This window comes from Danio rerio, chromosome 1, assembly GCF_052040795.2.
Source record: "Danio rerio strain M-AB ecotype USA chromosome 1, GRCz13ab, whole genome shotgun sequence".
NCBI classification, from domain to species: domain Eukaryota; kingdom Metazoa; phylum Chordata; class Actinopteri; order Cypriniformes; family Danionidae; genus Danio; species Danio rerio.
The window spans coordinates 34,173,375-34,199,031 of record NC_141021.1 but is presented as its reverse complement, the minus strand read 5'-3'; the positions used below and the strand labels follow the sequence as shown (position 1 = coordinate 34,199,031).

Below are 25,657 nucleotides of genomic sequence, written 5' to 3'. Positions count from 1 at the left end.
CGCTATCTATTAAGTAACTTTAAGCCAGGGGTATAAATAATTTTGGCCTTGAAAAAACATAGGCAGGTATAAAAACCATACCTCTGTATCTGTGGCCTTATGCTAAATGAGTTTTTAATCACAGTCCATTATCCCTTTTGAACTCCTGCTGACTGATAATGGCTGTTCTCCAGTGCTGAGTCTGGAGGTTATTTATTAATTTGTCTTTCTTTGCATGATAAATCATGCTGTCTGTCTTCACCAGCTCCCACTCAAGCATCATGAGTGTCAATCTGCCTAATTTACTTCTATTAGGTTTATGCTGACCGACATTTTTACACTCCTCACATAGAGAGTTAAAGAGCCTTTAAAGCTGGCCTCAGATCAGATAAGACTGCTGTCAAAGCAGTGAATGAGGCATCAGTCATTATAAGCCAGGGGAAAGCTTCTCTTGGGGTGTCATGCTGAGAATAAGATTAATTGGACTTAACCGAAGGCTCCTGGTTAAACAAAGGATGTGTATTTGGGCTGTAAGCAAATACGGTCATGTTTATTGAGATTTTTTTTCTTCTAAGATAACAGTGATGTACACAGATGTGTAGAAAACGTGCTGCCTTTGCTAATTAATTTATTTGAGTAATTGAGAGTATGGCTAAACATAAGTGCCTAATGAAAATGCTTGTAATTTGTAAAATTTTACATTTTGTTCATTTTTTTAATTTATTAAAATACAGTGAAAATCAGATCTAGATTCAGACAAAGATTGATAAATCTTTGAGGCCAAGTTCCAAACACACTATAAAAAATGTTGGATTAAAAATATAATTTAAATTTAATAACAATAAAAAAATAACCCAATGTTGGGTTTGTCTAAATTTCACCCATTTCTATTTTTTGATTTTATTAAATTAAAATAACATTTTGTGGTTTTATCTATATTTTTACCCAACACTGGGTTAAAACAACCCAGCATTTTGGGAATCAAGAGTTATTATTTTGTAGTTTTATCTTAGTTTAGTTTAATATTTTTGTAAAATGCTTTATTTTAGATTAATATGTTTTAGTCTTTTTCTTTCTATTTGCTATTTTAAAGTAAACACAAAATCTTAAAACTGTTGATGTGACTGTCTTAAGCTTAGTTTAATAAATTACAGCTCTTGTATATACAATAATAATAATAATAAAAATAATATTTAGTAAAATCTTGACATTTACAATCTTTACAATACATTTTGTCTCTGAAAACCATGTTCTCTGTGACACAACATGCAAATGTTAAACTTTGTATTCGATTTGTAAGTTGGAAAAAACCCCATTCAATAGATTTGACTGAAGCCCCCAAGAGAAGTCCAGGATGTGCACCTTTTGTCTCTGAATTTTATTGGTATGGTATTGGTATGGTATAATGGTATTGATATTATTACATGTCATTTTTGGAACCACGGTAAATACGTTTTGTTGTCCTTTGATGTGACACCCCATTTATTTAACATGTCCAACAAGTCTTGGAGAAAACAAAGATTCATAATAAGAAAACAAAACAATGAGTTAAGTTTATGGTAAAAAAAAATATGGCAGCTATGATTGCTAGAATTTTACCGTAAGAAATATGGTAGGAACCTAAAAGAAATGTGAAAATTTCATTGTAAAATACGATATTTCAATAATTTAAAGTAAAACACCAATGCTTTGAAGTCCTATATCTACACAATGTAGCTTTGTTAGGCAGACAAAAAACACAATCACTGTGTGTTTTTGGCTGAATGTGTGAATGAGAAAATCATATGACAAAGCAATGTTGATCACAGAAGAGAAAGATAATATATAGAAAGCATGTTATGCAATAACATTCTTATCCGTATTACATATAACTCTAATGTATATAACTTATGAGAAAAAAAGCAACTAAAAAGAACCATAGGAATGTCAACACAAAAAGCATAATTGTGAAATGTCATGCAGGAAAATTTAGGAAAAGTGAATTTCTGGTTATTCTGCATATACACTCACTGGCCACTTATTAGGTACACCTTACTAGTACAGGGTTGGACCCCCTTTTGCCTTCAAAATTGCCTTAATCCTTTGGTGAATAAGCTGATGCAAATCTCCCGTTTCTCCACATTCCAAAGGTGCTCTATTGGATTGAGGTCTTGTAACTGTGGAGGCCATTTGAGTACAGTGAATTCATTGTCATGTTTGAGAAATCAGTCTGAGATGATTTAGGTTTTATGGCATAGCTTGTTATCCTGCTAGAAGTAGCCATCAGAAGATGGGTACACTGTGGTCATGAAGAGATCGACATGGTCAGCAACAATACTCAGGTAGGCTGTGGCGTTGACACAATGCTCAATTGGTACTAATGGGCCCAAAGAGTGCCAAGAAAATATCCCCCACACAATTACACCACCACCACCAGCAACCTGAACCATTTATAGAAGGCAAGATGGATCCACACTTTCATGTTGTTGACGTTAAATTCTGACCCTAACATATGAATGTCACAGCAGAAATCGAGACTCGTCAGACCAGGCAACATTTTTCCAATTTTCTGTTGTCCAAATTTAATGAGCCTGTGCGAATTGTAGGCTCGCTTTCTTGTTCTTAGCTGACAGGAGTGGCACCCAGAATGGTCTTCTGCTGCTGCTCATTTGCCCCAAGGTTCGACATGTTGTGTGTTCAAAGATGCTCTTCTGCATACCTCGGCTGTAACGAGTGGTTATTTGAGCTGCTGTTGCCTTTCTATCAGCTGGAACCAGTCTAGCCATTCTCCTCTGAACTCTGGCATCAGCAAGGCATTTGCACCCACAGAACTGCAGCTCACAAGATATTTCCTCTTTTTCTGACCATTTTCTGTAAACCCTAGAGTTGGTTGTGCATGAAAATCCCAGTAGATCAGCAGTTTCTGAAATACTCAGACCAGCCTGTCTGGCACCAGCAACCATGCCATATTCAAAGTCACCTAAATCATATTTCTTGCACATTCTGATGCTCAGTTTGAACTGCAGCAGATCATCTTGACCATGTCTACATGCCTAAATTTATTGAGTTTTTGCCAGGAGATTGGCTGATTAGAAATTTGTTAACAAGCAGTTGTACAGGTGTACCTAATAAAGTGGCCGGTGACATTTTGACATTTGACATTTTTACAGTGTACACACAGTACATTCCCAGTGAGGGGTAGTATAATGAGTCTGCCAAATTCTGACATTTGGAATCAACCGTTATTCTAAGTAAAAATAGTTACATTAATCACACTTTATTTGATTATTCTAATTTGTTTCATAACAAGATTTTTATATAAATTTCTATAATTTTATATAATTTTAATCTAATATCGAAATGTGAAACAGCAATTTAAAGCACTTTTATTTGTCACAATTGACAAACATGATCACACAACCAGTGTCTATCCTCTATCTTTTTTTTTTCCATAAATAACAACAACAACAATAAAAACTGAAATGATATTGTTTTTCATCAGTCAAGTACACTTGGGTAATACATACATAGAAAAAATGTAGGTGACTTTTAGAAACAACATTTTTAATGAAAATATTTGAATAAAAGGAGTAAAGAAAGAAAGAAAGAAAGACATTGCTATAAGCATTATTGTGATCACCCTCTAAATGGGTGTTTTAGCTACTAAAAAACCACCAACGTTTTTTAATTACCCAACATCCACCACACACACCACAACCTAAAACCATCCTGAAGCCCTTTGAACTCTGCTTAAACACAAGCGCCAGCATCGCCACAAAGACAGAAGTGCACGTGGAGGGGCAACTGCAGCTGTCTGTCTGTCACGTGTGACGAAGCACCCTCTCCATCACCCCGAATACTGAGCCTTTCCGCCACCTTTCTCCGTTTCTCCCAAACCCTCTTGACTCTGTGCTCCAGAGGGGGCCGCTCGCTGTAAGTGAAGCCCCTGCCACCCTTCAACCTTATATAAGCGTAGTTTGAGACAGCTGTGCTTTGCTCCGCTCAATAGCCTGGACGAGGCACTGTGTTAATGTGTAGCTTCTCTTTGTGGCTCTGCTCTCTTTAAAGGACAATGGAGGAGGCAGGCAGAAAAAGGCTGTATAAGGGGAGAATGGAGTCACTGGGTATTTAGGCCTAGTTCATAAAAACAAGGCAACAAAAAGGCCTTGGATTCATCACTGTCTTATTTGGGTGGGAAAGCATGAGGTTTGGAGTGGAGAGGAGGAGAAGTTGACGGCTCTATTACTATAGTTAAGAGCAGAGTCAGAAAGCAGGAGTATGCAAGGTAAGTAGGAGGATGCAACTTAGTGAGTGGGCCTGTTGACAGACTGTGATTGCATTTGATTATTATTATTAATTGTATAACAGTATTTGATTGTTTGGTCTTGAATGGTTGGTTCACTATTAACAGCATTTGAAAACCTGTAGTTTAGTTGCATAGAAAGAACCTCATTGCTTAAAATGAGTAAAATGCAAATAAAGAAGTGCAAAAAAGAGTAAACTTTCTTAAAAATGTGGTGAATTTACAAATGATCACAATAAAATATATAATAATAATCTATAGTTTATTTATATTTATTTGTTTGTTATTAAATACAACAGTAATAAAAATATTTATTATTATCATTATTATTAATAAATACTTGTGTAAAAATATATTATCTATTAATATTAATATATTATTTGTTATTATTTATTTATGATTTCATATAATAATGATAATAATAATAATAATAATAATAATAATAACAACAACAACAACAACAACAACAACAACAACAACAACAACAATAATAATAATAATAATAATAAATATAATTTTTTATTTTTCATTCATTTTCTTTTCGGCTTAATCCCTTTATTAATCTGGGGTCCCCACAGCGGAATGAACCGCCAGTTTATCCAGCATGTGTTTTAAGCAGCAGATGTTCTTCCAGCTGCAACCCATCACTGGGAAACATCCATACACACTCATTCACACAAATACACTAAGGACAATTTAGCTTACCCAATTCATCTGTATCGTATGTCTTTGGATTGTGGGGGAAACTGGAGCACCCGGAGGAAACAAGGGGAGAACATGCAAGCTCCACACAGAAATGCCAACTGACCCGCTGAGGCTCGAACCAGCAATCTTCTTGCTGTGAGACGATTTTGCTACCCACTGCGCCAGCGTGACGCCTATTATTATTTTTTACATATAATTTACTTTACATTATTAAATCTGTTGCCATAAAATTATGTAAATTAACTACCTGCATAATTAATAAAAAACATATAATTAAGAACCCTGCTAAGTAATGTAAATCACTTCTTTACTTTTATATAACATAAACATGCAATTTTTTCCAAGAGTATTTACTGAGCGTTTTAGTGCAAACCATGAGTACATTAAATATCCACCATTCCTCCCCACAAAAGAAAGAAAAAAAACATATATTGTATCCTATGATATACAGTCAGCTCTTATATAAACATACTTTACTACTGGAGTAAAATTATAAGGCAAACTTCACCAGATCCTTCATACAGTTAAAAATTTACTGATTGCCTTAAACTTGTAAGTTAAATCAAATTAACTATTTGAGTAATTTAACTTAAATTACATTACACTTTAAATAGCTTGTGTAACTCAAACAATTAAGTTAAAAACATGATTAAACTATAATTAACATAAAACATACAGTATGTTGTCATGATTTATTGATATAATGTTTCACAGCCTATAAACTGGGGTGGTATGGTCTATTTTTATAGTCTGGAGGTATATTATCATTGAGTATATCATCGTTCATTATTTTATTTTTCATAAAACGTATTACTATATATATATATATATATATATATATATATATATATAATATAATCGCAAATCATAAAAAATCGGTATATGGAAAATGCTAATAAAATAGCATTAATAGTATAAAATAGCAATTTCCAAATTTACTTTGACTTGTTTTTCATGGCAGACAATATGAACACAAGACATTTCATTTTTTTTGTCTAGGCAACTTCATTTGTAAATATACATCCTTGCAGAACATTCCAATAAAAAGTTGTGACGAGCAATTTACGGCTTGTAATCAGGTAAATTGGTTAAATAATGATGTGATTTGAAACAGGGGATGTCAACAGGTGATTGTCATTATGATTGGGTACAAAAGCAGCCTCCAAGAAAGTTAAAGTCCTTTAGGAGTAAAATGGGTTAAGAATCACCAGTTTGCCAACAAATATGGGAGAAAACTATTGAAATGTTTAAAAACAATGTTCCTCAAAGGTAGAGAGGAAGAGATTGAATTTTCTTCTTCAACAGTGTATAACAAAATTAAAAGATTCAAGGAATATTGAGGAATTTCAGTGAGTAAAGGATTAGGGTGCAAGCCTAAGCTGAACTTCAATCTCTAATCTTGCAGGCGGCACTGCAAAAATTATCATCATTCATCTATAAGCAATATCATCTTTTGGGCAAACCTGTCAAAGACCATAATACATATGGTTGAAGTGAGAATTATTAGCCCCTGTTTATTTTTTTCCCAATTTCTGTTTAACAGTTTTTTTCTACATATTTCTAAACATAATAGTTTTAACTTCTTTCTAATAATTTATTTTATCTTTGTGATCATGACAGTAAATTATTATTTTACTAGATATTTTTTCAAAACACTTCTATACAGCTTAAAGTGACATTTAAAGGCTTAACTAGGTTAATTAGGTTAACTACGCAGGTTAGGGTAATTAGGCAAGTAATTTTGCAACAATGGTTTGCTCTGAAGACAATCAATATATAATATATGTATAGGGGTGGGTGGGGTATTCTTCTGGATGAAGATACTGAGAAAAGAAACACACACACACACACACACACACACACACACACACACACACACACACACACACACACACACACACATATATATATATATATATATATATATATATTAAAGAAACTAATAATTTTGACCTTAAAATGTTTTTTTTTTAACTGCTTTTATTCAAGCCAAGATAAAACAAATATGACTTTCTCTAAAAGAAAAAAATATATTATCAGACATACACTGAAAATTTTCTTGCTCTGTTAAACATCATTTGGGAAATATGTAAAAAATGAATAATAATAATAAAAAAGTCAAAGGGGGGCTAATAATTATGACTTCAACTGTAGTTAAATCCACAAATGCCAGTTAAAACTGTGCTGTGCCAAAAGGAAGCTATATGTTAACAATGTCCTGAAGTGCCATTGACGTTTCGACATTTTCATCTGGGATGGACCATCACACAGTGGAAACGAGTACTGTGGTCAGATGAATCAGCATTTCATTTATTTTTGGGAAAAATGGACACTGTGTGTTCCAGACCATAAAAGAAAAGGATCATCCAGACTGTTACCAGCAACAAGTCCAAAAACTAAGGTCTGACATAGTATGGCGTTGTGTCAGTGCCCTTGTCAAAGGTAACTTGCACTTTTGTTATCGAACCGTTAATGCTGTAAAGTACAGAGATTTTGGAGCACAATGGGCTGCCTTCTGTTCCAGGGATGCCCATGCATATTTCAATAAGATAATGCAAAACCACATTATTTAGATGAATCATTCCAGTATGCAGCTCTTTTATATTGGAAGTCGACATGTTGTCTGGGTAGAGGATTCTTGGATTAATCTGTGAGGTACAAAATTAATTTACCCAATCTGTATATGGTAAATGTGTGAACAAATACAGTTAAAAAAGCTAAAAGCAGTCTCGAGTGACGATAAAACGGATGTATATTTATTCAGCCCTTTGCTTCTTTTCCTTTTGCTGTTTGTTCACCCAATCATTTAATTTCGGTCTTACAAGGTTAAAGCACTTCACAGACTATGACAACAATGCAGCTAAGCCTCCAACAGTCTCTAGCAGAAATGAGGGCAATTGAGTATGCTAATGAGCCCACTCTTGTGTGATTGGCCGACTCGTTAAAATGCCTAAATGGCTTTTATTAACCCTTCTGATGGATGAGTGTCTGACAGGCTCAATGTGGGAGTGTTTCAGGCCAAACTGCAAAGGGGGAGACCAAAGCCTCTTTGATACACACACAGATTTTCCTCTTATACAGTACACACACACACAAACACAAACACAAAGCTTGATGCTGCTAAGTGACTTCACAAATGAACACAAAGACACCCTCACTCTGACACATACTTCCTCAAATACAAAGAGCAGCTGAGCATTCCTCTTCTCTAATGCCCTCCCATTCATCAAACTGAATGTAATTGATGTTAAAGACTCAAAGCAGATCCCCGCAGCCCTCCCTCTGTCTCTCTACGATACGTAAAGCTGGGTTCAGTCAGAGCAAGCCATTGATCTGACAAGACGAACATATGACACCCCAGTGGCACAATATGTTGAGATTCAATATTCTACCTATTATCTCATTGACGGATACATAGATATCAGTATTAACCTTTACAAAACGAGAATAGACTTTTCACAAAACGGTGATGACGCATTTAACGGTTATTAGCTTCTAAATCCTTTACCGTTTTTAATATTTAGACTTTTTTTAAAGTGAAGTTTATTTATAAACTGATTCGAGGGGATCACATGCTTATGATTGGCCACGTCTGGTCCTGCAGATCAGATGATTCCCAATTCACTACAAATAACCTTTCTTATCTTAGTATCTTCATCCAGAAGAATACCCCACCCACCCCTACTTCCCCACCATTCTAAATGGGCAATACAGCGGCCCAGTTATTAGTAATGTTGCCTCACAACAATAATGTCTCTGGTTAAAGTCCATACTAAACCAGTCAACGTTTCTGTTTGAAGTCATTTTCGTTTGCTCATTCTCCGCTCATTCTAAGTAAATTGAATATACCAAATTGGCATTATAGTCAAGCTCTTAGCAAGCTGTATATCTCTCCTTATCCATCTGTATATCTATCTTTAGTCAGCAATAAGTTGGAGTAGTTCATCGAGATCTACCTGAGCTTAAACTCCTCTCTCGGCCTGCTCACAGGAGGGAGCCCAGGACTCAAGGATCTTATAAACTCTGGGCTGTCTCCCAGGACAGCATGACAAACAAGCTTATTATCAATCATCAGCTAAGTGTAAACTTCTGAAATGTATATACATTAATAAAGTTATACTTTGTATAATGACATTTTTACATCACATTACAAAAATGTAGTAAACACTTACGCAAGGTGTTTCTAATTTACTATTTATTGACGGGACAGTATGTTTTAACAATTTGGAATGCAAAAAATGTATTTGTGGTTCTCTCCTATATATTCACTGCACTCGAAGTTTACCAACTATGATGACTTTCGCTGCAGAGAAACCCAAAAATGTAAAAATGGTCTATATGTTGGAAATCTGTAGGAAATATATTGCATTATTTTTTTTTTCTTGATAAATTAAATGTCAAAACCCTTATACACATTATAAAGACAATGGTCAGAAAAACATTCAGTATCCAGCAACTGGCAGATTTGTGTTCAAAGATGCCAAAAGTTAGAGGATAATGACCAGGTTTCATGCAGAAAGAAATGCAACATGACTTACCATCAGAATATTTCTGGAAAAATAACACATCAAGCCACGAAGTAAATGGGCTTATAGAAACAGAAGATCACACTGGATGCCACTCTTATCCAATAGTATCTGGATCCAGCCTTTATGATGCAAGCTGAGATTGCATCACTTAGCGATGCAATGTGAGACACAATACACTCAAATGGAGTGAGTGATGTCACTGTAATGGGTAGGGTTAGGGGTTGGGGTAGGTGAGCCCGTTAAAAAGCATTGGATGCAGCTCAGATTGCACTGCACCTGGTCTGCATCCAGACCCCTCTCCTCTTATCAGCTAAGTTCAGAAAACGGATGCATAAAACACGAACACTTTTGAAATCCAAATCTAAAGGATTGTTAGTCTGCATTATTTAGGGCAAGCGGAGCCCAAAACGTTTCCCAAAGGCCATTATAATTTGAAAGGCATCTGCGTTTGTTACTCTGTTTTTATTATTGCTGAGGTTTCCATAATCCTGGACCAGGCCTGATCAGCTGCTGTGGTGGTCATGGAGGAGTGGAGAGCATGAGACTGATTTCTGTAAGACCCCAGTGACAGACGAGTCCTTGTATTGATCCTGAAGGGCCAGCCTGTACACCAGCCGGTGACCTTTCCCACCTGCAGCTTCTCTACAATGGACATCCAGCATTCTCCAGCCTCCGGGGCCTAGACTGCAGCTCTGCACAAGACATTTGGCCATAGGAGAAATGATCTTGCCCAACTGAGCCTGGTTTCTCTCTATGTTTTTTGTCCTTCACTTTCGGCAATTGGTGAAGTTTTTTCCTTACCACTATCACCACTGGCTTGCATGGTTCAGGACTTGTGGAGCTGCACATCAATGGATTTGCTCTTTAGTGTTTGGTCTTTTAACAATGAAAGTTAAACCACACTGAACAGAACTAAACTGAACTTAAACTCTGAACACTGGACTGACACTGTTTCAGTTTACTATAATCTTTTATGTAAAGCTGCTTTGACACAATCTACATTGTAAGAGTGCTATAGAAGTAAAGATGAAATGAATTGAACTAAGGTAATTTGCAAAGTGAAGGATTTGAAGAAGAGTTGATCCATGGTCAAAACTTGTCTATCTCTGTCAGCACCAAAGGTTACTAACATACAGATACAAAACTGGTAATAGAAACCCAGGGTGACACCCTAGGAATGGACCAGAAGCCATATCACAGGCCCACAGGGCTGAAAGGTAAATAGGAGCTTGGTGGGCTGGGTTAAAGCCAGTAGTACTGAGTAGCAAAGTATAGCAGGAGGGAAACAGGAATGGAAGAACATGACTGAGGCAGGTTGACAAGCGACTAGAGCGGAGCTTGATGGACTAATGTAGGGAATCCTGTGGAGTGACAGACACTGGTGGTGTTGAGGGGGTGTGATGTTACTCTTTGGGAGCTGAAGAGTTGGAGAGGTAGGGGATCTTTACACCTTGGGTGAGTTGGGGAACGGGAGGCTGAAGATGTGTGAAATTCAGGGATAGAATGAATGTAATCAGTGGAGACAGTGTGTCACTCAAGAACCTTCAATGACAAAATGCATCAAGTTTTATCTCAACAACCCTTAGGCAGGTCGCACACCGGATGCGCCGTGGCACGGCACGCACGTGATAGTTGAAAGTATCACACAGCAGATGCGCACATTCAAATGTTATTTAATATGATACTATTCAAATGGCGCTCTGTGGTGTGGCAGAAATAAGAACAGTGTCCTTAGTGGGCGCCACGGACGGCCGCCGACTTGCGGTGCCGGTGTGTACCCTGATAGACATCCATGTTTAGAATTCTAAAATGCAGGTGCTGCGTGACGTGTCGCCGAGTGGTGCATCTGGTGTGTGACCCTTTTTATTCTGTAAATCCAAATGTTTGTCTGTTACACTGCTATTTTTGACTATTTGGCGCCATCTTGTGACTAAATAATATCAAAAGTGTAGTAGCCTATTTCAAATTCAGTCATTTTCGTTTTTGTCAGATTTGTATTCAATTTATTAGTTGCAAATCACATCTCTATCCACCTATCTAAGTCTTTTTTTTATCTATCCCATTTGGACTTTCAATGCCTGGATTTATTCTGCGATAACAGCCAAACACTATACCTTATGCCTTACATAACATACACACATATGCTTTCATTCACACTTGGAGAGTGTTGCTTGTACTGCTGAATGGACTACATTGTCACAGCCTGCACTGTTAATTAAACAATTCAGGTTTGACATTTTGACCGGTCACTCAGCCAAATCACTCTTCGGTCAATTACACACAATACTCTTTGGTTTGTTTCACTTGATGCATTCACAACTGTTTGCACTTGGAATGTTTTGAAAGTGTTATTATTATAATATCAAGTTTCAATGTTTCTACGACACAAAAACATTCCCAATCTGCTACATTCTCAAACACATTAGGGACAACCGGAGGTATTTTGATGCCAGGCTGTGTGAACAGATTTGGAGGGAAACGACTGTGTCCCCTGGCATCAGGCCTAACCAGCAGACAGGCACAATGCCACATGGGCGCAGTGTAACAAATGTTCTGCCATCGGGACAAAAGGGGCAGCCGGCTGCTGTGCGGATTCAGTCTCATGTTCACTCAAATACATGTTGCACTTTGAGAGTTCACTAATTTTTAAGTAAAAGTGTTTTGAACAAAAATGTTCTGTAATATTTCATATGTTACTACATAAAAGTAATCTTTAAAGCTATAGCAAGAGAGTTAATAAATAACATATAATGTATGTTGTGGTTGTAGCAGAAATTAAAATAAGAATTTACAGATAATTATTACTAAAAGAATATCACAACTTTGAAAATTGAGAACTCTGCAAAGAAGAAAAGGAGAGCTAAGCTTTTTCTGTCGTCGATTTAAGGAAGCTCTGAAGTTTTGAAAAACTTTAGTAAGTACTCTTTACATTGATTAATTACCCAAGGTTACATCACGTTCCTTAGACTAAATACAGATTTTCAAAGGTGTGGTATTCTTTTTGAATCACCCTGTACTATTGTATCATGACATATTTTCAATGCAATGTCTCTCCAGTAGGTGTCAGACATGTAAGTGCACCCTCAAGACACATTTCAACAGCGTTCAGTAAACCATTAAATCACATAATTTCAGATTGTGCATTAGTATTTATTTATTTATTTATTTCATGAACCTTTATTGCCATATAAATGTGACAACTTATATACATAATTTGAAAGCTGAATAAATAATCTGTTTATGTAATATATTTAGGATAGGAAAATATTTGCCAGCCACAATCAAATAGTAAAAAACAATGTTAATTAATAAAATTGAAATATTGAGTAACCGCTTTTTTAAAGTTCTAAAATAAAGTTCTTAGCAATGCATATTACTACTCAAACATTAAGTTCTGATATAATTAGGATAGGAAATGTATAAGTTGTCTTCATGGAAGATGATCTTTAGTTAATAATATTTTTTGGAATGAAACAAAATATTAATTTTAACTCATACAATGTATTTTTGGCTATTACCACAAATAATATAACAATATAATATAATATAATATAATATAATATAATATAATATAATATAATATAATATATGTATTTATACAACCTAGAATACAAAGAACAGCCACATATTTTTGTAGATTTTGACATATTCGTATCTATAATTTACCAGTTTTCAGTTTATTGTTTACAGCCCATTCACCATTATCTTGAGGGGAAGTAGACAATTATATTAATGTTCCTTGCTTCAGTTCATTATTTAATGGTATTAAAATTTATTTTTTAATGTTGATGAGTTTTTTTTTGTCTTCTAAGATTTAAGCTCTTAATTACACCGATTTAGTATCTAATTATTTGTTAGGCCTGAGGCCATTATAAAATATTTCGCTACATTCAATATATTGTCAAGAAGCCTCTCTTTGTTCCTGCATGCTTATTCAAATAATATGCTATAAATGACAGATGTACTGTTTTTCTTCGTGCTGCTCTCTAATAATATTTAGGCAGGTCATGAAGAGATCATGTTTTAAAACAAAAGTAAATTCTTACAAAATGTTTGAATTAATTTGTTTACGTTATATCCTCAATCTTTATGCTTATGTTATTTTTTATCTTTATGTTCTCTTTTCATTCAATAGATGTGTGTAATTTCATCTCATCTTCATTGGCTTGTTTTACTGTGACTAATCTAAGGCTGTGACCCTCAACATAAGCCAGAGATGTTTGTTCACATAGCAGTCCAACAACGTTAATCTCTGACCTTTATGTGATGCCCTGAAACATTTGCTGTTACAAATGTGTTATGTAGACTAAATATATACAGTAATATTGTCTTGCTCAATAAATATCTAAAAAGATGAATAAACACTTACACCTCTACAACATTATCACTATACTACATTTCTAATATTATGAATGTTTCCCTGTATAAATATCTAAATAAAAATAATCAGAAGTTATGAACATAAACTTTAGTTAGCATCACAATTCACACTATTAAATGCTGGCATATCACCTGCCTATTTTTCAAAAAATAAAAATAAAATAAAATAAAATTATATATATATATATATATATATATATATATATATATATATATATATATATATATATATATACACACACACACACACACACACACACACACACACACACACACACACACACACACACACACACAGTTGAAGTCAGAATTATTAGCCCCCTTAATTCTTTTTTCTTCTTTTTTAAATATTTCCCAAGTGATGCATAACAGAGCAAGGAGATTTTAACAGTATGTCTGATGATATTTTTTCTTCTGGAAAAGTCTTATTTGTTTTATTTTGGCTAGAATAAAAGCAGTTTTTTTTATTTTTTAACGCCATTTTAGGGACAAAATTATTAGCCCCTTTAAGCTATTTTTTCTCGTTATTTACAGAACAAATCACTGTTATACAATAACTTGTCTAATTGACCTAACCTGCCTAGTTAACCTAAGTAACCTAGTTAAGTCTTTACTGCCATGTCAGTTTAAGCTGTATAGAAGTGTCCTAAAAAATATCTAGTCAAATATTATTTACTGTCATCATGGCAAAGATAAAATAAACCAGTATTAGAAATTAGTTATTAAAACTTATGTTCAGAAATGTGTTGAAAAAACCTTCTCTCCGTTAAACAGAAATTGGGGAAAAAATAAACAAGTGGTCTAATAATTCAGGGGGACTAATAATTCTGACTTCAACTGTATATATTAGTTAGTATATATTATTAAACCCAACTAATACCTTAGTAACTAAGCAGCTACCTATAGCAGTTTATTGAGGTAATAGTCTTAGTTAATGGTTTGTTAATAGCCGGTATTGTCACTTAAAATAACTTGTTACCATATAAAATATTTTTTTAAGTATTTATTAAAATCATGTTTTTGAATGATTTATTTATATGGCATATATTAGACCTTAAGATTATGGACACATGTTTTGTGATAAGAAAATATTGTGGAAGTTTGTTTGGGATTAAAATTATGTTAGAAAATAAAGGTGAAAAGCACATCAACACAATGCCAACAACTCTGTGATTACATAAGGTCAGCAATGTAACCAATAAAATTGTTATCATGAATGCAAACATTTTTGATAATACAAGACTATTTTTGACTAAAATATTACAACAAACTCTATAATAACTTTGTTTCTGCTGTTATCTCTGGAGTATCATACAGATCCTCAGATACCCAGGATTCTCAGAATCCAACAGATACATTCATGTCTAAAGAGAAACAGTATAGTGAAAACAAATTGTTGCAGAACAGAGATACTGCAGTTTACCATCTTTTGTACCCTCAGAGGGGCTTTTTGTGGTGGGCCTTTAGTCAAAATGCAAAATGGGGGCTGATTAACAACAATGGTATAGAGAAATTTGCTAAACAATTAATTGCTTTAATCACCTTAACTTTTTTTCATTCATTCAAAGAGGAAACAGAAGAAATTGAAACAAATCTGTGCATTTATTTCCTATTGTTAAATATTAAATTAAACATAAAATAAATAGGTTGTCTTCCCCCAAAGACAACTCAAAAATTGTGTTGATTCAGCTCATTTTAAATAAGTATTTTAAACAACAAACTACGGTGCAGCATTTTGGTTTCTACTGTCAATTGCTGCTGCTTTCCAACATTCTTCAGTGTATCTTATCTTGTGTTCAACCAAGGAAAAAAAATCTAAATTGTTTAAAAGCACTTAAGTGAGTAAATGGTCAATACATTTTCAATTTTGGGGTTTTTAACAGGCGAAATATAAAAAACAAAAAAAAAAAAATTAAGAGGGGAGTTTCAGACAAGATCCAAGATTTTAAGATATAGGCCCCAATAGACAGAATGTAACCCCAAAGAAGATAATAAAATTCCCAAAATCTGAAACCTGAAATCAGATTTGTTTCTTTGTTATGAATTGTGCATTTTGACTTGGTTTGAAATAATGACTTAGCAGTTGTCCATTATAGGGGTAAAACACTTTATTTACATGAAGCCTTTTGGAAATATTCAAAAAGTCAATATGTCATTATTAAAGAAAGCATTTTAAATACAAGTAAAGTATTTACTTAGTGTTTCAAAACTTATGAAAACAAAAGTCAAAATATTGCTGAATTTTTAAATGATAATTTACGAATTAAACATACATAGCAAAATAAAATGAGGCACTGTAAAAAAATAGTAATAAAGCTGTTTTACTTGTTCTTTCTGTGATCCTTATACTGTATGGGTATATGATAATTGTTTAAGGTTTGGTTGCTTTAATAAACACAGAAGAGCAACACTTCTGCAAGCTATTAAACTTGATATTTATCAATACAGACAATACCTTATTTACCCATATTAGATGATAATGATAAAACATGCTCATATTATTTAAATTTAGACCTATAGCTTATTCATTTTCAAAGCATATTAGCTTCTGATAAAAATGTACACAAATAGTAGCGATTACACAATTAATCTTTACTGTCTTTCTTGCTGTCTTTATGGCTCTCAAGACCTACAGCAGTTCCCAACCATGCAGGGACTGTTAAGATGTGAAATAAAACACTGGAACACACTTTTGATCATGCACATAAAAATGAAACTTGATCACCGTTGAAGGTGGTCCATTTTTAGGTGTGGGTTTTGGTGGATTAACAGACGCTCGTGTTTCTCTTAGAAATTGGATATTGTTCACTCTACTTCCTCTGTCTATGCTCTTACTTTCACACACATGAGATTGCATTAAAACATTGCTAACGTCAAAGTAATTAAAATATGTTTTAGTGTGGTTTAATTTATATTGTATATTTTATTTTAATGTTTTATTATTTACGCTGATATTTACCTTTAACTGTTTTATAGCACTGTAAAAAATGTTGCTGTCTTGAAAAAATAAGTAGAATTAAATCAAGATTTAACTTTGTAAATAATTTCATCAAATATTTTACATAAATTTAACTGAAATACAAAAATAAATAATAATAAAATATCTAAAACTTTAAAATATGTAAAGTTGAAATCTAATAACCTTGCCAAAAAAATCATAATATAAATATAATATAATGTACAAAATTGCCATTTTGATCATAAAATTATTTAAAGTGGTTTATAAATAATCTTCAGTTGACCTGAAATGCTTTCCCTCTGAGAGACCCATGCAGCTGCTACAGAAATCAGACAGTCTTTCATTTAAAATTACTACAATTTTATTCCACCAATGCTTTCAATGAATATACTATTTAGAATTAGATTCTGATAAGCCAGTTTGTTGTCATGATTATAAATTTCTTATTAGCAAATTTTGTTACCAAAACTTTATTTTTCATTAATTGATATTAGACGTTGGAACTATTTCGTTTTTGAAAGGTGCATTTTAGATTTTTGCTGTCCAGTTAATTCAAAACCACTTGACATTTATAAACACTAAACAAAGACGGCAGCAAGAGGTCAAGACTGCTATTAACTCAATGGTCAGAACACATTGACTGAGCTAATTCATGTTTCCTGCACAGCCTGCAAGAATAGAGGGTGTGTCTTTGTGTGATGTTTGAAGTAAAAAAGAGAGCGAAAGAGAGAGAAAATAAGAGGAGCATTGTTTGATTCTTTCAAATAAATAATACATGTCTATTGTCAGAATTAAAGTCTGTGTCCTATTCTTTTAACAGCTCATATGCTGTTTCGTTTTCTTAGATTGTGTTTTTGTGCTTTTATTTAATAATATTAAAACAGTTATACATATTTAGTAATCTACAAATTTTCTGTAATGTTTCATTTTTTTTTATTAACACTTTCACCACATACAAAAATATTTAACTTTAGGTTTCTTCAAAAGATTTCTATTTTTTTTTTCCAGCTGGACTTAATTTATAGCTTTTGCACGAATGCGCTTTAAAGGTTTGACTTAATAACTGCGTGCTGTTTGGGGAAAAGAGTTCAGCTTAAATATCTGATTTTGCTTAAGATTTGTCGTTTTTAAGAAAATTATAGCGTAATAAAAGGTATTTAAAAGCGCTCGAAACAAATGGACCTCTGACCTTAAACGGCCAACAAAAACAATTTAAAACAATCATTCTAAAGGCCAACACAATATTTTTTTCATCTTTCAGAAATAATGGCTGCATCCTAAAACTACATCCAGTGTCACTTATATTTAGTTTAAATTGCGTATATTTTATTCAAAATAACTATAATTGTTTCAGAAAACCAAAGGGCCATAAATGCGTCAATTATTATTCTTTAATCCATCAGGCGTGCAGTCGGGTCACTGGCACTGCACTGACGGACTCTGTCTCGTTCACACTGTAAAACATTAAAAGTCTTAACAACAAATGTAATTTTTGTAAAACGTTTATAAACTTGTATAAAACCTTTTTATGGACTGTTTATTAAAACTGTTCAATGTCAAAAATAATTAAATACATTTAGCATCTCACCATTTCTCCACTTTGAAAGAGAATTATAATAAAATATCAACTGTCGTTTAGAACTGTTTGTTTCTTGTGCAGAAGACAAACAACAGCCACCAAACAAAAACCTTCTTCACTTTACACGACTCCGCCTTTTCGTCATAGTTAATTAACTGAGCACTAAGTAGGCTAAGTGTCCTCAGCCTCCAGAACTCTTTTCAGAACTGCAGAGCTGTCAAAGCAAGGATAACTGCTCATTTGCCGTTGCCTGTTGGGTGCTGATGGTGAGAGAAGACTAACTCGTTAAATGTTGCCATTGTTGTTAGGCAGTTTTTCGGAGAACTGCAAGGACATTTTTAGATTTTTAAATTAGAATTAGGCTACAAGTTGGAAGCAATACAAGTTTCTTCCAAAATTAATTATAGAACCACATAATTTGTAACCAAAGCTGCTATAGACAAAGGCTGGAATGACAACCATCAAAGTCGTCAAAATCTGTGGTGCTATGGAGAGCCGTGGGCTGAACCCCCTGGACCACCTTCCACCACCCGCGAGCTCCAACAAGCCCTTAACGCCATTCAGCATCACAGACATCCTCAGCAAACCGACTGTCAAACGATTTCACAGGATTCACCGACTTCCAGCATCAGACAGAGTCCGACAGAGCATCACCGTTTCCAGGCAGACTCTCATCACTCAAGCCTCGCCTCTGTGCGCTCTGCAGGAACTGGCGAGCAAAACCTTCAAGGGTCTCGAATTAGGTGTTCTCCAAGCAGCAGAAGGTAAGAAAGACAATCAGTTGGCTTTCGATTTATTAATTGTTTTTTAAATACTCACAATTATTGTGGATAATTTTATACAGATTTTACTTCAATTCTGGGTATATTGTAGGCCTAATTTGGTGAACATATTATTTTAATTATGTAGGCCAATTTAAAATTCAGCTGATGTTAAAGCGATAGGTCACCCCAATTTATTTACTTACCCTAAAGTGGTTTCAAACCTTTATGAGTTTATTTTTTCTGTTGAAAGAAAAAGAAGATATTTTAAAAAGCTGGAATCTACGTCCACCTATAGTTAAAAAAAACACGAAAGTGAATAGTTAGTTTTCAGCTTACTTCAATCTTCTTTTTGTTCAAAACCATAAAGGTTTGAAACAAATTTAAAAGAATTGTCATTTTTTGGTGAAAAAGTTTTTTTTTTTTTTTTTTATAGGCCTTAATTCATTATTTTTTCCTTTTCATGCACAGGAAAGGATGGGCTAAAATTATTTGGTCAAAGGGACAGTCCTAAAAAACGCCGAAAATCCAGAACGGCCTTCACAAACCACCAGTTATATGAACTAGAGAAAAGGTTTCTCCATCAAAAATACTTGTCACCTGCCGACAGAGACCAAATTGCTAATCAGCTGGGACTTACAAACGCGCAGGTCATAACCTGGTTCCAGAATCGACGGGCGAAATTAAAACGAGACCTCGAGGAGATGAAAGCGGACGTGGAGTCCGTTAGATCCACAGGTTTAGTCCCTCTGGATAAACTCGCTAAACTGGCTGATCTGGAGAGGTGTGCGGCCGCTGGAGCCACGGGGAACCCGGGGCCCCAGTGCTCACCACGGCTGGGTCACGAGTACAAGACTGTGCACAAATTATGTCTGTCCCCCATGTCGTCTCTCTCAGACCACACAAGTCAAGACTGCTCCGAAGACGAAGAAGTGGAAATAGACGTCGATGTCTGATTTAAAACCACTGTGTAGCCTGAAATTGTGACGCATATCTTCAGACGTTGTAATAATAATATGAACGCATGCACATAACCCTCTTTAGAGAAGCTGATTTAGTTTAATTTATAGTCAGACTATGCAAGTCTATCTCCTTTATAGTTCGACATTGAGTGAACTAGCAGCTGTATATTTTATATTTATAATATATTGTACATAATGTGGCTTTAATGATGTAAAGAATATTGAACATGAACCAGGGCATCAAACAGAGCAATACAACCTTTTATTGAAGATAACTATTTTTACAGGTGTATTTATTACATATACGTTTCATTTATGCAGTTTTTTTTTTATATAAAGTTGTTGTTCTGTTTACTTGGAGTGCCTTTTAACATTGTGGCATTGTACCAGTTACAGTGTGTCATTTAATGTAAATTGAATTTGAAAATAAAACATTTATACCGTTTATAAATATGTTGTTGCCATATGTCTTTAAATCATTAACAATCCCCATATTCTGAAATAAAATTGTATTATGCTGTTAAAAATAAAATTGTAAATTTGATTGATGTATTTTTAAATAAATATTAATTAGTAGAAACTTGATTATTGACAGTAAAAAGTATGCACGGTATTTATTTAATAGTTAATAAATGTTTTTTTTTTGTTGTTGTTTTTTGGGATATATATTAAACAGAACTTGTAGGTCTACATTTCTCAGATGTTAAATAACTGTAAACAGAGCTTAACAAACCTGTTCACGACGGCCAAGGGTTTCATACTTTTTTTTTTAAATTACTAACTGCCTTGATTTCTTTACTCAAAAAGAAAAAAGGAAGAAAAACATTCTTGCCCCTTTTAACGCTATTGTTTTTTTGCTCTCTGCAGTAATAAAGAGCCTTTGGCTGGCTTCACTCTTTCTTTTACTCGCCAATAGCGTGACTTGGCTTTTGACCCAACAACGTGTGTTTTTCCTTTCTGGGCGAAATTTATGTGAGAAACACAAATCTGGGGCGCTGGGGAGAAAAAGGAGAAGAAAGACACAAAAAAACGCCAAGTTTTGGTCCAGTTTCTCCAGGGCTATATAATCCTTTTTGTTCACGGGTGAAGCAGTAATTTCCAGCGTAAAGCATGAAAGCTGAGGACAAATGAGCCATCCACCCTGATGTGACAAGTGACAATGGCGCATGGCTGGACTCCTGCGGTTCACCATACTGAAACAAGTGTGTCCAGCCACATAAAAAAGACGCAAACGTTTGGAGGCCATATGGTTTCTGAAATTTTCACACAATTTCAGACAATTTGATGGATTGCGTTAACCCCTCTTTTAAACTGTTTAACGCAGCGCGAACAAAGGCCATACATTGGAGTCTCTCCTCGAGAAAGCATCTGTACCCATGAATGTCCGCTCTTTTCATCTCGTCTTTTTAGCTTGGCGTTTTGAACAAGTCAATGAATTACAATGAAACGCTCTCTCTTTTTTGTGAGGCACTGACTTTCTTCCCCCTTTTGGTGATTTTAAATGATTTGTTAGACTTGTGTGGGGGACTTTTTTTGGTTAGAGAATACGTTCTCATTTTGTTGGAGTTTTTTTCCATGTTCAGGAGGGGGACTCGTTAAGCGTTCAAAGTCCCTCATGTCAACTTTACTAAAAGGGGCTCTTTTGTTTAATGCCTAATTCCTTCGAATCTTTACCTTAAGACTGCTTTACTTCAGGAGATTAATAACGGCAAAAACTAAACAATGTGCTAAAGAGCGTGTGAGCTTTAAAAAGAAGACACACTAAGCATTCTGTCAGTAGCAGGTGTGTTTCAAATGAACAACATAGGCCAGCGCTGGCTTTGAGTGGCTTAACCGTTGTAGTAATAAATGTTAGGAAGCTACTTAATGTTGTTAAAAGAGAGAGAGATTAAGCACTGTTACTGCATGGGGCTGTATAAAATTAGAAGCTTGTCCTATATGTTATATGTAATCATGTGATGATAGTGTATTTTTGCAGTGATTTAATTTTATTTCAGACCCAGATAAACAGACTAACTTTTGTGATATCCCTTTTAAAATAAGTACTAACATTTTACTCAAACCCAGTAAATCCAGAGAAACCAATTTCAGAGGCTTTTTTCCCATTTCCCATAGGTTCTTTAAAGGTCATTTGCCCATGGTAATGGTTTAATTTAGAACCGTATCATCCCAAAGAACCTTAATGGTTAAATGCTTATGTGTGAGAGAGTTTGGGGTTCTTTATTTCCTGCCTTTTTGTTTGTCAAATCTAGGTTGTCAATGAACAGACTGTTAACACTCTCTCAACAGGTACATTCAAAATGCTACTTTTTTATGAATGTATTTTGGTAAAACATGCAATTTTACCAAAGTACAATCATAATGGCTAGCAAAAATTAACCATAAAGGATTGTGAAGATTTTACTGGAACAAGCTCTCCACTGCATCTGTTTTCTTTTCTTTTCTTTTTTTTGTAACCATATACAATTAAAGATAAAATACTAACAAATAATAAAAGTATCTAACTGGTATACTTTTACTAACCTTAACAGAGCCTGAAAGATGTATGACCCTGACAGAAAGACAGACTTTCTATATAGCACAAAAAGGAGTTCTGCTATTGATGCAAGCTGAAGACCCATTAATTGAAACTATTTTTTACATCAATATATAAAAAACATTCTTTGTTCCCTATAAAGAATGTTTCTGTGATCAGTCCTAAAATGAGGAACATTTAAACATCAAAAGATTTATTTCCACTAATATTTTGTGCAATGAATCTGTTCATCTGTCTGCCCATATGTCTGTCTGATTCTCTATATGTCTGTCTGTCCGTCAAGTTAATTTGAACACTTTACTGGTGTATATTTAATCCACACTGGCCAAAGTTAAATTAACTTTTTTCAATATGTTATCAAGTTACCACTGGCTCAGGAGTTTTTTTTTCTTTTCTTGTTTTATCAGTAATTATTCACATACTTTATAAATGCAATACACACTGTTCTAATCATGCATTAAAAAACATTAAGACTTTATTTTTTTTGATTCTGAGATAATTAGTCACATAATAAACTTATACAAAACAATATAGTTCCACATTTCATTTTTAATTAATCACTGAATGCATGTTTATGTGTTAACATGTAAATTGTTAACCCTTGTAGTCATACAGAAATATTTTGTTTTAAAAAAATAATTAACACTTCCTAAAATAGAGGAAAGGCATAAAAAAACATATGTATTCACATTTATGCATATTCCATATGCATTTTGAATGTTATAAATTTTACGGTTTATGATCATCAGCTTTCACAACAGCATTAAACTAATTTCCAAGAGTCTGAAAGCATCACAATGCACATTTAAGAGCACTGTAACAATTTTTTTAACCAAAAAATAATCATTTTTATCCAATACAAGAATGTTGGCAATTTTACAGAATACTGGCAGCTCACCTTTATTCTCTGTGCACGTTGAAAGTTATATTCATTACAATCAAGTATATCATATATCAATAAATTGTAATATCAATATATATCAATAAATATACAATTAATATATTACATGAAAGAGTTATGTTTTGCAGTGTGTTCAAAGTTGTTGTCTTAAAGTGACAAACACTTGTCATGGTGACCGTATTTGCCCCTTTTTAGCACTTTTGAATCTCTGGCTTGTTCTGTGAAACTAGCTGAACAAACTTTTAATTGTAGAGTAGATTCAGAGTTGACAAACTTTGGATCTGGGTTAGATCTGGGGCCATTTCAATAAGGAGGTTCATCCAACTCTGACTTAAATCCTGAGTTGACTTTTTTCTGAAATGGGGAACTCTAAGTACTCTGTTTGAGATCAGCTAAATTAAGTTGTCCGTGAGTTGACTAAGTTAAATGTATGCACCATGACAAGCAAGTGGAGCTCCAGAATTTTTCACTGTGGCAACAGCACCCGTCAAAGAGATGCCTGCAATCTCAATCAGTCAATTCAAGTTTGGTTCTTATCACTGTTACTAAACAACAGTTAACACCAAATAATGTTGTTTGCCATTTGCATTAACATTATTTATATTACCAATAAAAATAATCCAAACTACAGTACATATCTGACATCATTTTCTTATAAAGAAATTCTTTCTTTATGTAAGAATCTTTTTTAATTGTACTTAAAATATTAAAGAGGCGAGGCAGTGGCACAGGTAGTGCTGTCGCCTCACAGCAAGAAGGTCGCTGGTTTGAACCTCGGCTCAGTTGCCGTTTCTGTGTGGAGTTTGCATGTTCTCCCTGCCTTTGCGTGGGCTTCCTTTGGGTGCTCCGGTTTCCCCCACAGTCCAAAGACATGCGGTACAGGTGAATTGGGTAGGCTAAATTGTCCGTAGTGTATAAGTGTGTGTGTGTGTGTGTGTGTGTGTGTGTGTGTGTGTGTGTGTGTGTGTGGATGTTTCCCAGAGATGGGTTGCGGCTGGAAGGGCATCCGCTGCGTAAAAACTTGCTGGATAAGTTGGCGGTTCATTCCGCTGTGGCGACCCCGGATTAATAAAGGGACTAAGCCGACAAGAAAATGAATGAATAAAATATTAAAGAAATTCTTGGTAAGAAAGTAATTTTTGTTGCATGCATAGATGAATGGAAAATTTAAAGATCGCTTGCACTTTAAAAAACAAAAAGACCCAAAGAAACTTTGGGATTAATGAAGAAAACCTACTCCATTAGGTTCACAAAGTTACTACTATTAACTTGTAACTGTAGGAACAGGCTTGACTTACCCCGCTTTGTTGAGTTTGAAATATCTACCTAATCTGAAACAGAAAACACAGTATCCCTCATTTCAGTGTTAAAATATACTCAATTTTTCATTAACCTCCTCTATGAAGCAGGCCTCAGATTCAGCAGTATATATATATATATATATATATATATATATATATATATATATATATATATATATATATATATATATATATATATATATATATATATATATATATATATATATCTCATTTATTTTTATCTATGTAATAAAAAAAAAAAACCTTTTAAAATTTTATTTATGTTCACAATGCAAATCAAAATAGATCTGCTTATTTGGTAAACAAAGCAAGTCTCTCATATAATATCTTTACTAAAAGGCAGAAAATACTACTTTACCAACCGTATTGTAAATAAATCATATGAACATTTTAATATTACTATTATTGTATTACAATAATATTAGTGAAATTAATTTAAAAACTGAGTAAATATACATTTACACACATTTAAGTAAATACATCCACTCAATGATGGGCTGAAAATCTGTGGAAATCTGCAGATTTCTGTCCGTGCAGATTCCGTGTGGGCCTATTGAATATATTTCAGACAAAAAAGAAAATAATATTTGGATTAAAAAATTCCCCAATATAAATTTTATATACTTGGTTATAACGATTCTTAACCCTGATTAAACTGACACATAAACAAATAGTCAGAATAATACTTTTTTTTTTTTGACTGAGATGTATATTATTCTTTTACTCAAGATCCATTTTTATACCATATAGATGTTCTTGGGG

The 25,657-nt window shown here is 34.0% G+C and overlaps 2 protein-coding genes across 2 annotated transcripts in view; one reads left to right on the top strand and one right to left on the bottom strand.

Moving 5' to 3' along the window:
• The window catches only part of LOC147846886 (uncharacterized), a 207,954-nt gene that overhangs the window by 176,416 nt on the left and 5,881 nt on the right, over positions 1-25,657 (bottom strand). Inside the window, exons 4-5 of the mRNA XM_087237323.1 lie at positions 24,872-24,904; positions 18,175-19,417 (exon numbers count right to left, since the gene is read on the bottom strand). Of these exons, the coding sequence (XP_087093449.1) occupies positions 19,393-19,417; positions 24,872-24,904 (58 nt within the window). The 3' untranslated portion in view covers positions 18,175-19,392. The remainder of the gene's footprint in view (positions 1-18,174; positions 19,418-24,871; positions 24,905-25,657) is intronic.
• On the top strand, positions 18,616-20,582 carry lbx1b (ladybird homeobox 1b). The gene is given in 2 exon segments (NM_001163312.2): positions 18,616-19,177; positions 19,646-20,582. Coding segments are annotated over 2 exon segments (798 nt in total). The 5' UTR covers positions 18,616-18,864; the 3' UTR covers positions 20,131-20,582.